The sequence below is a fragment of the Poecilia reticulata genome, chromosome 21 (assembly GCF_904066995.2).
Source record: "Poecilia reticulata chromosome 21, P_reticulata-male-v2, whole genome shotgun sequence".
Classification (NCBI taxonomy): Eukaryota; Metazoa; Chordata; class Actinopteri; order Cyprinodontiformes; family Poeciliidae; genus Poecilia; species Poecilia reticulata.
In genome coordinates, this window is record NC_088850.1 from 6,912,037 (window position 1) to 6,928,955 (window position 16,919).

Below are 16,919 nucleotides of genomic sequence, written 5' to 3' on the forward strand. Positions count from 1 at the left end.
AACAGTTGATTATCGAGTTCAACAGGCGAAACACTGTTTATCCCGTGAGACACAAAGCAAGTGAGAGAGATAGAGAAAGAGGCAGACAAGAGAGCCGAGGTGGGGAAGGGGGTGGAGGGAGGTGATTTAGGAACAGCAAGGTGAAAAATGGGAGTCCTGGAGAGATGGAGTGAGAGTTAGAGGAGCAGGGCCAATGAAAAGAGGCTGGGATGGAGGGATGGTTAGGGGGAGGGAGGAATCGACGCTTAGACAAAGAAGTGAGATGACAAGCCAGGCCTGCAGGGCGCAATGTAATGAAATTCAGCGGTAGATCCCTCTAAGCCACGACGCACAAACATCACAGTCGGTCTGTTGTTGTAGTAGTAGGCCAACAACTTCAGAAACATGGACTGCAGCTATTTACCAGCTGGAGTGATAAAAGTCCAATCGCACCCAGAGAAAAACCCCGGCGCAAAATCAAACGGTCGACATTAGCAGAAGCTGATCCAGAGAAGAAGGCCTGGGAGGGAGGTGAGCGTCCCAGCGGGGGGTATTCTCACCAGATATCCACCCAGGAGGCATTATTTTGAGACCACAAATTGGATGTGTTTACGCATTCAAGGCTAATGATCCAGCATCGTTGGAGCATTTACATGTTTTCACTGTTGTTTTCATTATCCATTTGTAAAACGATGAGAGCGTAACCTTAATTGCTAAGGAATGTTTTTAAGCAAAAGTTACTCAAACAAAACACGATGCTGATGTGACAGAGGAGCGCACACTCATATCGAGAGTGTGTGCCTGGTCTAGTTGAACAATATAATAACATTATTTGGGAAATCTTTTTACAGATGGTTCAACATTAACAAGACAGACTGGAGCAGCATTGTTAATTCTGCAAAACAACACGGCAGCAAAAACAAGTTCACAACACGAACATCATTAGCAACACAGAAGGTATGCAGTAGTACAGGAAAACAGTGTCTAACCTTGTTTCCAAGATATATCTCAGGTGCGTTCCAGTAGTAGGCGGAGCCAAGATCGTTCACAACATCCGAGTGTCTGATGGTCAGATATGAAGGCGTCTCTCTGTGAACAGACCACACCCTCCCTCCTGTCTCTCCAACTGGATGCCAGCCAGCAAGAGTGCTCACCTGAAAACAGAGCAAACACATACAGAAGAGAAAGAGGTCAGTTACTTTATTCTACAGACAACTCTTTTACTCTAATTGCTGAGTATAATTGAAGTCATTTTCGTGAAAGGGCTTATTTTGTGAGAGAGTTTTTGCTGGATTGCACCCTTTCCTTCCAAGTCGAGGTTTTACAAAGAGGTCAGCTTTCAATTTCAAGTATTTATCGTTGGAAGCCTCCAGCAGCGTCACCAGACAGCATGATGATCAGCTGTACATTTACAATAAAATGTTTCATCCAGTTTATGCTTAAATGTTAAAATGATGTGTTAATTAAACTCCATGTCACACTAAATACTTCTCTATTTTGCCAGGTGACTCAAACGACATACAAGATATAATGCAACCTCTGTTGGTGCACCAAAAATAAAGCAGATATTAACATTTGATAATATCCCCGCAGTAATTAGGAATATATTTTTGCTTTTTAAAAAGATCTGACCCTCGTACTTCAGTAGAAGTAAGTTCCTTGTTGTCACCTGATCAGTGGCATTCAGCTGAAAGCATATTTAAGTCGTGTAGAGTGCAGCCAGGCTTTTTAATCCCTTGAGCTTAATTATAAAGCCCAGTGGATGGTCTTAATTTGATGCTCCATACAACTGTAACTGACAGCGCAGTGAATGTTCAACTAGATTGGCTCTCGTATCATCCGAGTTCCGTTCCCGCGGCCCGACGTAAAACAAACTGCGACAAGAATGTCAATACTGCAAAAATATATTCCATTTGTTCATGTCAGTTTAATGCACATTTGCACAATGCACGCTATAAATAAGAAACACCTTTATTTGTTTTGTACATCTGTCACATGTCAGCTACAAACCGACACCTTGAAAGAGGTTTTTTTTTTCTTCTTCCCCCAAGCCCTTGACTGATGGTGTGCATCTCTGTGTGTGTGTGTGTGTGTGTGGGGGGTGCATCTCTGTGAGTGCCAGAGCCAGTCAAACACACACGTATCTTTACAATTAACCTAACCTTGGCTTCCCCTTTCGATCACACTCACAGGCACACACACATGCACACACACACTCACTATCAGTATCTAAATCAGAGCTGTCATCCTGTCAGCATCTCCTCTTCCCTCTGTCCCACCCCACCTGTCAGTTAAAACTCTTTTGCTCTTGCTTCACCCCTCTCCTCCCTGCTGCCTCTTGTCTTCTCCTTCCCAGACTTGTCTTCTTGTCTTACCTCTCTAAACTCTTTCCACAACATTTTTTGCACTTCACCTTGCCTTTCACTTGCACCCTACTTCCCCCCTTTTTTTTTTTTTTTTGCTGTTCTCTAATGACTGATTCTTTCTCTTAGACCTTGAATTCCACAGAATCTGGAAATCTTAACAGAGTTAACAATTCTGAGTCTTATTCCTCCAATTCTGGGTTTGTTTTGTTGTCACTAGGGTAAGTATTGTATCATTGCTGACAACAAAGTTAGGGTTGACCCTGGTTGACCTCAACCCTACACATCATTGCTTGCAAACAATTCCCCAAACAGCATGTTCATGTGCCAATACTGTAAATGTTGAATGAAGCCATGCATTTTATGTTAAAATATCTATTATTAATACACTAATCAATTGAGTTTGAAAACAGCTCTCTAGTTAATTTATAGATTGGTTTGCTGTTACCGTTGGAACAATCACAGATAATGATTTTTCAGTTTTACTTAACCACATCAGAAACATGATTCTGACTCCAACTCTGAGCAAGATCTGTGCTTCTAGCTCAGTCTAGAATATGCCGGGACAAGCAGGTCTTGTGTTTGGAGAAAGGGGAATTGCAAGTACACATATGCTTAAATGCTTTTGACAAAACAAAAACAAATCATTTTCCAATCTGACTTTTTAATTAGGCACTACAAAATGTCGGCGGCCTTTTGAACCGTCAGGTCCACATTCTGCCCATCTATTGGTCTTGATTTACGATCTACTTCTGTGTTTGACAGCGAGATGCAATCTTCTCTGAGTTTTGGAAAATGTCCATCCATGTTTTCGGTAAATGCTATTACGTTAGCTGCAATTTAATCTTTGCTTTGGGAATTGACTCCCACAAATGGACCAAGAAGAGTGATCATCTCTGCACCTCAACTTTAATATGCAAAGTTTCATTAGTAAAAAAACAACAACAAAAAAAACTGTCTTTTGTGTCTAATTATGTTGTGACGGAGGAACCGTCACGAGCCGGGACTTAATTATGAGTCCGTGTCAACATGCGAGCACTCCCGCACACACATACACACAAACATACACAATCGCTAACTTACTTCGTTGCAGTTTAAACTGACCCAGTTCATTGTGGGTGCACACGCGGTGTTCCTGCTTCAGTTAGCATATCCATCCTAACCTGTTTTCAGTTCCAAACATTTTCCCGGTTTTGTTTTCAAGCAGGATTATTTCCGGATTGTGCCGCACTGGGAGGGAGTCATGTGATGACGTAGTGACGTCATCGGAGCAAATTGAGTGTTTTCTATTAAATTGATTATTGTATTTTTGATTACAAGTTTATTTATTTTTTTCTCTTTATTATCATTATTATTATTTTGTATACTTTTAAGAGTTTACTTGAGTTAGAAGTAATTGTTTTTGTTTGCTCTTTCTGTGGGCGGAGCCTGTGGCTTTAAAAACAGGGCCCTGCGCCACAGGGAGTCAGTCTGTGGCTAGACTCCTGACAAGTCACATGGAAGATGATGGACTCTTTCATTGAAGGTACTGCTGTTTGTCTGATTTTAACCTGCCTTGGACGTCCTTGTATATATTCTGCACCTGCCACCTTTGTTCACCTACAGAAGAGCTAAATAAATTTCACGAAAACGATCTCTGGCCTTGGGCAGTCAATTTTTATTTGTCCAAGTCATAAGAGAACCTCGTCACATTTGTATATAAAATAAAAATACTTCTAGATATCCAGAATAAAACACCTCACCAGTTTTTTTTTTCATTTTTATACTTCACCCAAACATTAAAAGTATTTTGAACACAATATATTCAAAAATGTAATTTTTTAATTTTAAACAAACTTAGACAAATGTGAGCACATTGAAAAATTGCTTTTTTCAAAATAATTTCCACTCAAGTGATGCATTTTTTAAAAGTGGCACAACACCATTCTGCAAAGACTTTTTTGGGACAAAGGTAACTTTTGAGGTGTGCTTTTTTTGTTTGTTTGTTTGTTTACAGGAGAGACCCTTCTTCTGCTTTTTATTTAAGGAAGAGACTTGTTGCTAGCTCCTTGTTTGAGGCCATTTCATCATATTCTTCATCCATTAAACAAAGAAGGATGTGAACATGTAAAAATTGCTTACATTCTCAAAGTTCCATGTTGAAGAAGAGCACTGGCTTGCGATACCCATACAGAAACACTTCTCACAGCCACGTCGATTATCTTGTTGCAGATTGTAGAAACCAAGTTTACACCGATCACAGTTCTCTCCTTCAACATTTTCCTGCACACAGAAAAGAAGTACATGGAACAGAGTTTATGAGCTGTTCTCAGATATGGGCAAAAGGCACGCCACTGCAGTGTTAATGTGCTGAAAATAATGATGACAAGGCTAGAAAGGTTAACGCAAAGTACTTGGCATAATGAGTGTGAATGTGTGTGTGTGTTAGGGTGTGTGTGAGTCTGTCTCCAACCTTGCATATACACGGTGTTACACATGGGTCAGCGTTGACGCTTCCTTCCACTCTGCAATTACAGCGCTCACAGGTTGGGTAGTCTTTATAGCCAACAGCGCATCTGGAGACAAATGAATTGAACAACAATAAAGAAAACCACCATAAAATTGTCAAATTATCGGTTGTCGTCGTAAACCTGGCAAATACTTTTGTCTGCCCGTAATTTATTAAATATGTCAGACTTGTGACACGGCATGTATGGAGAATGTCACAAAACAATAACAAAGTGAAATTGGACAAAGTGTAACCAGCCTCCCTTAAGAGATGAGACTTTAAAAATGTGTTGCATCCTAAAGATATTACTGCTAAATTGGATTATTTTGGAATATCTGTATGAAAACTGTATGAAATTTAACAACACGCAAGTTTATTGAATTAATACAGCAGAAGAGTATAGAAAGCAACAATTTAACTATTAGATTTTAACAACACAACTACTTTGGCCATGCTAATGTGGTTATACCTCAGTGTAGCTTTTCACACTATTGACTACAAAGTAATGCAAAGACTTTAGCATAATAAACACGATCGAGGTCGTAGAGCAGGATTTATCATATTTTTGAGATTCATGTTCAGAAAAGTTACTTATGCATCTTCAAACATTCCCAGCATAAACTATAATTCTTCACTAGATGCAGTTTTAATTTATGTATATGGATCCTAAAGGATGTAATCAGTGGAAAGTAAAGATGTGTTGAAGACAAATAAGCAAAATTAAGTTAAACTGAAATAGTAATTGTTTTCATCCTAAAAATCTCTGAATCACTATGTAGTCAAATAGTCACCTTTGATTAAATTGCTGATTAAATTCACATAACTGTGAAAAAAAAAACCTTGGAATTGTTTTTGAACAGGATTTATTTTTCAACTGTCATATTAAACGGCTCCAAAAACAGCTTGTGAAATCTGGAAAATATTCTCTAATTCCACAAAAAAAAGAGGGCCATGATTTTCTTTTCACCTGGAAAAACATGCATTCCAACACCAACATGGCAAATTTCAGGTCTCTATTTCATTTGTTTGGTCTCTGCTTTTAAAAATAAGTGTATAAAATTCTTTTTAAATTAGCTTGCAATGAATTACTAATTTCCTCAAAGACAGAAATTATGTACAAGTCTTTGTATGTTTTTAGAACATTTAGTTTATTATTATTTTTAAATGTCTGTTGCATTTTAGGTTACATTTTTATTCAAAAACTATTATTTAAATATGAAAAACGTTAACTTGGTAAAGGCGAATAAAATAACATGATATACCTCAATGGATAAATTCATAGATTTTGAAAATTACTTTTTTAATTATGTGATTATTTTAATTATTGGCTGTAATATGGCTTAAGAATAAAGTGTAGTAGTCAATATGAATTTTTTTGAAACATTCAATTATCAGGATGCAGAGCCACATATCTCATGGGTATACATGATCATTTATTATGCGACTTTCATACCTAATATACGTTCACAGTGTGATATCATATTCTCAGATCTTAATGGCTTTCTGGCAACTTTCAAACAATAATTTGAGCAGACAGGAGCTGAAAGGCTCTGCTCACCTGTCACTACATTTCTGTGTCTTTCAGTTTGTGAGTATGTGGGTCTCTCACCTGTCGCATCGCAGACCCCCGAAACCTTCCTTACACCAGCATGACCCTGCTGGCTGACCTGCCAATCAAACGCATACAAAGGGACACACATCTTAGAAGACACGATGAGCAAGCAGGACAAAAAAAAAAAGCAGGAAACAGAAGCTAAAATAGATCTACTTCTGTGATATAAAACAATGAAAATACTCAAAGGAGCAAAATTACCTCTTAATATAAATAGTCTGGCTTCGTCAAAGCCATTTCTATAACAAGATATTCAGTGATATAAATCCCACAGGACATCAAGTTGGACTAACAAAACATTACATTCAGATCCAAGTCTCACTTTCAGCTCAATTAAAACTGTGAATTGTGTGTGCTCTAAATTTCTCAGACCAAAAAGAAGAAAAAGACACTTGCGTACCGGGCGAAGCTTGGCTTTCATCTGCAACACAAGTCTGACTGATAGAACCATGTGGATCACAAGAGCAAGGGACACAGGGGTCCTCTTCATCTGCACCCAACTGGACGGCAAAGAAGACCATCTTTAACTGGAATAATACCAGTAAACTGCTGTAAAACATCTGTATCTGTCCCACACACCTCTCTAGGTCTGTAGTAACCAGGAACGCAGCTTTGACAGTTGATTCCAGCTGTGTTGTCACGGCAACCAATACAGACGCCACCGCCTCGGTACTGACTGTGAGTGTCGAGGCTTAGGGACAGGTCAGCCACGGTCTGATTAAAATAGCACTCCTCTGCCTTATTATTGCAGTTGCACTCTGAAAACACATAAAGTAAAAAAAATAAATAAATACAGCACAATGTATGCATATTTTCCACTTTTTAATCCCAAAAGGTTCATGAGTAACAATAATAGAAGTAAAACGTCCTTTATTAACCCAAAGTGGGGACATTCAGGTGTCACAGCAAAATAAGTGGGGACATGGATATTCACACAAATGGACAAAAGAAATCTATTAAAACAAAAATAAACTGTACAGTAAGGACAAATTTACAACCTAAGAAAAATTATACTGTGCAGCTATTTAAAAGTAGAATGCTTAGATTAAAAGTAATGTGCAGCTGAGTAGGTTAATGTAGAGATAAAAGTGTTCAAGATGTGCACAGAGTATATACGTGTATAAAAAACAGACTGTTTACATAAAGTGAGAGAACAGGGATGTGCAAATAAAAGCAGACTTATAAAGACTTGAGTTTGAAGGGAGCAGCGACTGTTATACAATCTTACAAAGGAAAAATCTGCAGTATCTTTGTGTGCTTAGGATGCAGGCATCTATCGCTGAAGGAGCTCTCAGTTCAGCAACGACCGCTTCATGAACTGAGTGGGAGACATTGTCCAACAGCTCTTCTGTCTCCCACCACCTGCATGGGCTGAAGGAGCCTTCCTGATTGGCTTATCTAACCCCTTCTTTTCAGCTGTAGAAATCATGCTACATAGCATAGCATAGAAGATGGCTGATGCCACCATGGAGTCAAAGAAAGCTCCTCAGGAGAGCCCCTTGCACTCCACAAGACCTCAACCTCCTCAGCAGATCCTCTGATCCTTCCAGTCCAATTTAAAAAGAAGCAACAATTCCTTGAGCTTGCATTGAAAAGTTATAATCTGCTAAATTTTATAAAAGGGTCTCTCACCTTGTAAGATCCCCATTATCTCAAAAAATGATGCACAGCCTGAGAATTGACTTTAAATTAAAGTAGATACAACGACGCCTCGGCTTCTAATAGTGGATGGATTAGGCGGACTGAGTTCTTCAAGATAAATTTCAATTTCTCAGACTTGCTTGAGGTTAAAAGTATGTTGTTCTGTTGTGAAATGAGAATTTGCTGAAAAGTTATTGATTTAATGCCGCTGGCTAAGGTTGCTTGGATGACTTTGTACCAATGGCATAATAAGCTGGACTTGAATGAACTGCATTATAGGGAGGATAAAACTGATACATCACAAAAAGTCCCAATAAAAAGTAATGCAGCTTGTGGTTGTTATGTGACAAAATATGAACAAGCCCAAGATGCATTCATATTTTTTGCGTGGCGCTGTAATTTTTTTTAATTGATAGTTTAGCAATTAAACATTCTGGCCCTGCTCCACCTTTAACGATTGATTCTGCAGTGCTTGCTCCAGTTACAGGCTTCTTCACAGAAGCGACGTTATGTCAGTATCAAGGCACGGAAACTGATTACAACTTTGCCTGTGTAAAATAAAAGTAAGATTACATGTTGTAATTTGTTTTATGATCATGGTTTCCGACATTGTCCCTTTATGGCTGTTGAGCAAGGATGCAGGGGTGACTTTTGATAGTCTAATATAACCCAAAGTCCAATTCCAGCCGGCTGGATGGAGTCAGCGCTGAACACTCTTTTAGAGTAATTTCAGGTTAGTCAAATGTAAGGTTGAAGTACATCAGGGTATTTGGTTCATATGGTTCAATATGGTTAAAGGAAACATTATGTAGCATAACACGAGTGACTTTGTTTCCACACCGGGTGACATGTTATGGATGAACGTATAACCCAAACGTGCACACGAGAAAATAAAATATGAATTTTTTCCTTACTCTCACAGACGTGTCGAGTGAGGAAGGTTCCCGCCATCCATGGCTGCTGGTGGTAACCCGGGCAACAGTGATCGCAGCTCTCCCCGCATGTGTTGTGCTCACATTCACAGCTGAACTTCTACAGAGATACACAAATGCAAACACAGTCGCTGTGTGTTTTACAGATGTTGAAGCTGTTTGGATTTATTAGTCCTCTGCAGGCTGGAAGCTGATTATGAGAAGATGGCTGCAAAATTTGAACAGAAGGAATGGGCACAGTCTGAAATACCACTCATGCCACTTCTTCACCAGAGAAGTGGCATGTTGATTGTCTGAAAGGCATATCAATCAAATGAACAAGCTCACTAAATCCAAATCGGTAAGTCAAATAGGGTTGCCAAGTTAACAGAAAAATATACATAATTCAAGCGTGAATTTAGTTTTTATTGAACATTTTTTTCTGCTTTAGTGTTCTTCCACTGGCCTGTAGCCATCAACTTGGAAAGTTAAACGGAAGGACAAAGTGCAACAGAGTATTGGTCTTTAAGTTACATCCCCCAGCACATCTTTAACACACCTGATTCAGATGATTGCAGTTTAGCATCGCAGTCACTGATCAGCAATCACCTGAAGAAAGTTGTGCTTAAGCAGGGAAACATATAAAACATGCAGGACGATGCCAAAAGGATCAACAGCGGCTTTAATAACCATGGTTACGAAGGTTTTCAAAACGTCTAGCGGGCTATCGGGCCTTGAAGATCGACTCTGGACATTTCTGTTTTACGTCATGTTTTGATCACGACTATTTCAGTGTTTTTTGTTGTCACTCTGACTAAAAAAATGACAAATACAAATGTCTCAAATGAAATGACTTTTCTCCCATTATTAACCGTCTGAAGATAGATCTTACAATTTTTTGGCAATAACAGATCAGATTGAGGACAAGCTATTTTTCCTTAAAAATAGTCCCACATATCTAAAAAAAAAAAAAAAAAAAACAAAAAAAAAGACAGCTCCACATAGTGAATCACAACAAGACTGACCTGTTAAAAGCCTAACAAACAACATTGTATCCACAGGAGAGCGAGTTGCACTAAAAAAATTTGCCAGCTCGCCAGCAAATAGAAAATTGGTTTTCTATTATTCCCCCATGAGAGAAATAAAATTTAAGCTAAAACATGGCCAGTGAAAAGCAGAATGTAACAGGAGGCTGGCCAATTCCAAGGTTCAGCAATTCAGCGGAGGATTTTCTGTGAATTGGGTTATTCTGTGAGGGTGTTAGATTTAACTGGGAGGAGTTGTGGTGCAGTAGCAAAGGCGAAAGCCAAGTTTGGATTTGTTGGCAGTGGCGAATTTCCCCCTTTTATTTGAAACAGAAAACATTTGGCGGCCATTGTGCCGAGCTTTCATCTGAGACATTCGAGAAATTACAGCTCCATTATGTGCTTACCCAAAATGTCCTGCATTAGTTGTTTGAAGTTGTGTAAAAAAAAAACAACAAAAAAACGAGGCGGGTCTGATTTTCACAAAGTTAAGAATAATGTGGAAACAATCCAGACAAATACTGGTAGTAAGCTATGTTAAGGTATTAAAATACGTATTCTTCTTACATTCAAGCAACATCAGAGAAAGTTCTCATGTTTGTCAAGTCACAAATGTAAACTTAAATACTTTATCTCAAATTCATGCATTGCTGATTCTTTCTGGCAAAACAGCTCTACATCAGATAGATTGGCTCAAGAAAGTGCATGATGTTTTTTTAAATGATTTGCTAAAAAGTCATTTGCCACAAATACATAAAATATGTGACTAAATATTAACATGCTGAGCTATGTTCTTAGATGCAAAACATTGTAACAGACCACAGTACTATAATTACAATTAATATGCTATATTATTTCACCAGCAGCAGTTTGATAATTGTTGCAATTTAGTTGCATTTCAAGTGTTTAAAATGTTGGTCTATGTTATAAAATCCTAATAAAAAATTCAGGGGGCTGAATACTTTTGCAAGCTAATGTAAATACGCCACTTTCAGGCCAAACAAACAACTTAACAGCTAAAAAAATAAACTAAAGACCAGCATCAGTGTGGCTCAATCTGACAGTGCTACTCGGTTTAAACACTTCTGCAAGATAACCTTTAAGGCTGGAAAGAGAAAAGAAAGTAGGAAACTGGAGCTCAACACACTTTACTGATATCACTTCTTTTCACTGAGATCATCGCAGAGGGACCAGACACCGGTGTCACATCTGAGTTACACAGCGTATTTAAGCCTCAGGACATCTGAAAATCACACACGATTAAGCTTATGTGTGTGAGTGTATGTGGTCAGAGAGAAAGAGAAAGAGAAAGAAAGATCAGATGTCTGGTATCAAACACACCTGTGTTTGAAGTGACATGAGAGACAACCCTCCGCAGTGTCACCTGAGTCCCTGAAGGCAGCTAGACACATAAACTCAAAAGTTTGATATGAGGTCATAAAAACGCTGCAGCCTCGGGGTTCTCTTTGCTCTCGTTTAGTACTATAGAAGTGCTCCATTACCTTCATGGTATTGTTAACTGGACTTAGAAGTAGAGAGCGGAGTGCTGTACCTTCGTAGCAGGGTTGAGTGGACAGGCTTTGGCGTGGCCATAACAGATGCACATTCCTCCAACCGAGATGTCCTTAATGGAATAATAGTACTGGCAAGAGAAAGGGAAACATGTTATGTTAAAAGTACACTGGTCTTAAAGATAAAGGGTTGAGCGTTTATCTGCTAAAAACAAATAAATGTTTCCTAGAATATTTTTTCTCAAAAAAAAAAAAAAGGTGATTCTGTATCTTAAATTTTACAGTAATTGGAGGCAAACAAAAAAAAAAAGCTACAAAACAAAAATGTCGCTGTGCTTTTGAGGCTCACCCGTCTTGTCACAATGGGATCGATGTCTCTGGGGTCACTAAGTGTCAGAGTCATGAGGTCAGCGTTCAGCGTTCGTATTCGCTGGAACACCAGCCTGATGTAGCGGGCAGAGGTGAAGTTTAGCAGGGTGGGAGAGGGGTTATCTGCACTGGGTCGCCCATTGATCAGAGACGTGTGGATCTATAGACAGAAGTACAGGCTTATATGGAGCTAATTGAAGACATGCTGCCAAGAACCCACAATAAACCCCCACAGTGCCATCATAAACAAACGTCAAAATCAGAAAGAGAACACGTCTCAAATATCTAACTTAAATGAGAATTTGTGTGCCCCATATACTGGTCAGATATATCAGTTTGTTTTATTCCCTCACACTGTTCCTATCCACTTGTCTTTAAATATTTTAAAAGTTATCCTCCTCCTCTTAGGTTAACATATCTGCAGCTGAATTTTTGACCTTCACTGCCTGGATATGATGTGAACAGAGTCAGCAAACTGTTTGTAAAATTCTTGTGCAAAGAGGAAAGTTTCTCTGAGCTTAGCCAAACTTTAGGAGTCCAAGTATAGAAAACTAATTTTGAATACCAGCATTTGTTTGCAATTCAATGCAGGTCCAACAGACAACTTGCACAATTGACCGAACATTGTTTGCGACAACATAAATGAAGCGTGCATTGAATAATCCAGTTGAACTTTGTTTCTTTGCATATTCCATGCTCTGCATGGTCTATATATTAAAAAAGCACTAAAATCAGCTCAACAAAAACTACAGAAATCTGAAAATTATTAGTTTTATTTAACTAAGCAAAATAAAATAAGTAAGTTCACAATTGACAAATGTATACTACAGAATAGAGTTCAATTTAAATGAGTGCAGGCAAGTTGTAATAAAAAGAAAAAGATTCTGAGAAAAGTGCCCACAAAAGTGGACATGAAGTAAAATATATGCTGACCAATTTTTATACAAACATATAATTTTGACAAACTGCAATATAAATATAAAATATTCATTTTAGCCTTGAAGATATAGACCATTTTAAACAACAGTTGTAAGATGGGTGGTTCAAAAATCTTCACTTCTTTTTTTTTGTTTTAATATGTTACCTTTGAAACCAAATTTTCCTAAAACACAGCAACTCACAACAATGGAATTTCAGGACAGCACAGATTAGGAAACCAAAACCATATATTGTTGACATGACCTACAGTATATTTAAAATGGTGATTTTGCTATAGTTTCTATCACAGATAACCAATACTCAACAAGAAGCCATGTTATAAGCAGGGTGAGGCTCTAATTGTCTGTCTGTCCATCTGTCTGTCTTGTTAATGTGGCCAAAAGCAACATTTGGCATCTGTAAAAAAAAAAAAAAAAGTCTAACAGAGAGCTGACTGCGTGCGTGTGAGTGTGTGTCAAGGGGGAACACTTGATGGGTGTAGTATGTGTGTGTGTGTGTGTGTGTGTCAAGGGGGAACACTTGATGGGTGTAAGCTGCACACTTGGAAGTAGAAGATGATTTATATATATATGCGTGCGTGTGTGTGTATGTGTGTGTGTGTGTGTGTGTGCGTGTGTGTGTGTGTGTGTGGGGTTGACAGCTCCCTAGCCGTCTGATCACAGTGAAACCATAATGAGTCGTAGGCGATGTGTCACTGCATCGCACACATTCACAATGTCATCTCACCACTCAACACACATGGCAGCACACACACACACACACACACGCACGCACACGCACACACACACACCTCCGTCGTTACTTGCAGCTCTTGACATCTCCCAGCTCACACCCCCTCTAGCGCTCCCCCGCAGGACACAAGCACGAACAGCACGAACAGCACAAACACAATGTGCACACACACCAGCACGCGTAAAATGTACTCACACACAGGTTTTCACAAAAAGCATCAACAATTAGAAGGCTTTGTAGGCCATGAGAATGTGCGACTGGTTCGTTTTCACCCGGAATTTGTGTGCATGGGAAGATGTTTGTGTGTTTTGCAGTCCTTTTTCTCTTCATTAATGTCAGTTACTGCAGGCTTCCTCCTCTGTTCATCCTGGATGCAATCACACAAAGCTGATCAAAGCGGCATCACAGTAAACACTGGTAAACTCAAGCTGTGCGAGTCTGAGCTTAGCAAAAAAAGAAAAGAAAAAAAAAAAAAAAACGACGAGACTTCTGTTACTGATTAAAATGTTTTATGGTTATGCACGTCACCAGAGCATCACTCGTCCCCTCATTCACTTCTCAGCACATGTAATTACCTCCAATTAGCCACTAGTACAGCAAATTAGCTGATGTGTCATAGCCACGGACCTTTTTTCTTCATGATTATATATTATTCTCTATGTTTTCTTGACTGTTCTTTGCAGTTGTTTGTGATGCACCAGGAATATGTTGCTACTATAGAAGCTTGCACAATTGGCTGAACATTGTACAAAAAAAAAAAATTCTGAGAAAATGTTGATTTTCACTTTCTAGTCAAATATGTTTTTTCTTTTTTTTATGTTGAATTCCATTTGTTTGCAGAGTAAATCTGGGGGTATGGGGGAATCTCATAGCTGATTAACATACCAGCTTTATTGGATGTTTACACGCCTTTATTAATGATTTCAACCAATAAGATAAACATTTGGCCAATTTGCGTGGCCAACATCACCCTACCAGACACTGGTAACAGGCTGCTGGGAAAAAAAATTATTAGTGAGAGTTGTTGTTCTTTTTTTTTTTTTACAACTTTATTTGCTTATAATACTCACACATCAACAGCTATTTTGATTTTTGATTTAATTTACCATGATTTGTTTTTTTTAAATCAGTTTCTTAATGTTTTAAGAAAATATACAACTATCTCCTCCAGGGGAATCCAGAGGCAAAAGCTCACTTTTGTCTGCACGCCTTCCCAGTCATACCAGTTGACAGTCAATGCTGCAGGGAGAGGTTACTGCAAAAATAATGTGAATGTACAGATTTTCCAGGTTTCTCATCAGGCATGGAGGTGATTTTCTGAAACTTTCAGGGCTGGTTTCTCGCTGATCTGGTTTGCAGAGCTCCAACGTTCAAATGGCCGTTTCTTCTTTATTTTTTTCAGTCACATTTGTAGGGACTGTTCTTAAAGACCCAACTGTTTCTAGTTCACCATCCATTTGTTTGTCACAAGACCTTGTGTTTACGTGTAAATTATTTCATTTTCCTGGGCTCCTGAGCGGGAAGTGGGCGTTTGGAAAGAATCTGAAAGACCATCAACAACGAACGTGGCTGTCGAATGTGTTGCAACTTAAACCCTCACCTCTCCGTTCTCCAGCGGATGAACCTTTGAATAAAACGACGTGCAGATCACTTCATCATCTCTGGTGTAGGACGGCGGTCCAGTCCGTGGATTTATGTTGAACCTCGTCAGACACTCCGTGTCTGTGATCGCGTAGTACTGCCAAGGTTCAAAGGTCACGCCATCTATTGAGCGCTCCAAGATCCAATTACCTGTGGACAAAAATATTAATGATGGAATGCATCAAATATGTGACGCGAAGATGAGAAAAGAATCGATGCAAACAATGATGGACGACCTATACCGCTGTTTAGGTTCATGCTGATTATTATACACTAAAAATTGACAGAATGTTTAATTTCATATTTATCAAAGTAGCTTGTAGTGAACTGCTCCAAGATTTGACTAATTGCATGCAAAGTGAAGGGAGTGTAGTTAATGGAAAAAATAAATAGACTAGATAAAGAATAGATAAGACAGCATCAAGCAGCAAATATATGAATCAAATAAATCTACGTATGGATACCTGGGAAGTGTTAAAGCTGACGTTTTGTCAGTACAGATTAACATAATTAAATTAAGATCTGATCTGTTTGAGAAACTTATTCCCTTCTATGTTCCACCGTTGCAGCAGACTTGACTCCAAGAAGGCTACACAATATTACTAATGCATTCTAAAGTAAAACCACTAATAATTTAATGGAGGTCTAATCATTTAATTAATGTAAATTCTTCTTCAGAGGATCATTTGCTCTTAAGGTTGTAATTAGAGGATTTATTCACTCATGAGACAAAGGCTGAAAATATGCTACCAACATTCCCTCTAATCACATGCTCTTTGCTTCATAATCAAAAGCTGAGAAGCTCAAAATAGGGTTTTGCCGCCTTAATAAACATGTGGCCACAGCACATTATTAGCATCCATAATTCATACCTGGACGAGGCGAGTTGGCTGCCTTTATTATCACATAAGCAACCTGGAAAACCTGGAAAATGCAGACAAGAAAAAATAAAGACAAAATTACTCTGGTGCCCAAAAAAACAAGTATAGTTAATACAGATTTTTTTTTTTTTTTGTTAATGATCTGACAATCTTTTTCTTTCTCCAAATTGTAAAAGTAAACACAACCACAGAAAGATGTGCAGGCAAAGCTCAAACCAAGAAACAAAAACAAAGATTAGATGTAGGTCAAATGTGGACTCCCTGTGTCTCCCCGTCACCACCCTGTTTTTCCTTCGTTTTTTTTTTTTTTTTCTTTGCAAGCACATCTTTCTTTCTTCTCATGATGTGGGAAGCAGAGTCATATTGCAGCAATTAGAATGGAGAGAAACAGCAGAGTGTGTTTGCGTGTGTGTGAGAAAGTGTCTTTTGGGGTAACCTTATACCGGTTATTCAAGCCACCTACAAAGAGTCACTGTTACCAGAATGCAGGATGGATGTGTGTGTTTGTGTGTTGAGAGATAGAGCAAGAGTGTAAAAGTGTGCATGAGTGAAAGACAGAATTTAAGTTTTCAGCTGTATCTTGTTATATGACGACGCTTTGATAGAGCCAAGCAGCTCTTCAGCTGTGCCCTGATGAACAGAATTAGCTCATATAGTGTATACGCTTTTTTCTCTTTTTTTTATTTAGCTGGGAGGGGGTGTTTCAGTGAGTCACATTCTCAGTTTTGATCAAATGTGGATCAAACGAGAAAATTCTTCTGCCTCAAAAGCTCAACACAGCATCAACAAATAAAACGGCTGATAACTGTCCTGCTACAGATCACACA

The 16,919-nt window shown here is 38.7% G+C and overlaps 1 protein-coding gene across 5 annotated transcripts in view; it reads right to left on the bottom strand.

Annotated features, from left to right (window-relative positions):
* Nucleotides 1-16,919, bottom strand: part of lama2 (laminin, alpha 2) — a 153,707-nt gene that overhangs the window by 90,155 nt on the left and 46,633 nt on the right. For all 5 annotated transcript variants that reach the window (XM_081602472.1, XM_081602471.1, XM_081602473.1 and 2 more), the window contains exons 4-14: nucleotides 16,084-16,135; nucleotides 15,171-15,361; nucleotides 11,880-12,059; nucleotides 11,572-11,661; nucleotides 8,998-9,115; nucleotides 7,022-7,200; nucleotides 6,843-6,942; nucleotides 6,440-6,497; nucleotides 4,795-4,897; nucleotides 4,464-4,604; nucleotides 969-1,133 (exon numbers count right to left, since the gene is read on the bottom strand). In XM_081602472.1, the coding sequence (XP_081458598.1) occupies nucleotides 969-1,133; nucleotides 4,464-4,604; nucleotides 4,795-4,897; nucleotides 6,440-6,497; nucleotides 6,843-6,942; nucleotides 7,022-7,200; nucleotides 8,998-9,115; nucleotides 11,572-11,661; nucleotides 11,880-12,059; nucleotides 15,171-15,361; nucleotides 16,084-16,135 (1,377 nt within the window). The remainder of the gene's footprint in view (nucleotides 1-968; nucleotides 1,134-4,463; nucleotides 4,605-4,794; nucleotides 4,898-6,439; nucleotides 6,498-6,842; nucleotides 6,943-7,021; nucleotides 7,201-8,997; nucleotides 9,116-11,571; nucleotides 11,662-11,879; nucleotides 12,060-15,170; nucleotides 15,362-16,083; nucleotides 16,136-16,919) is intronic.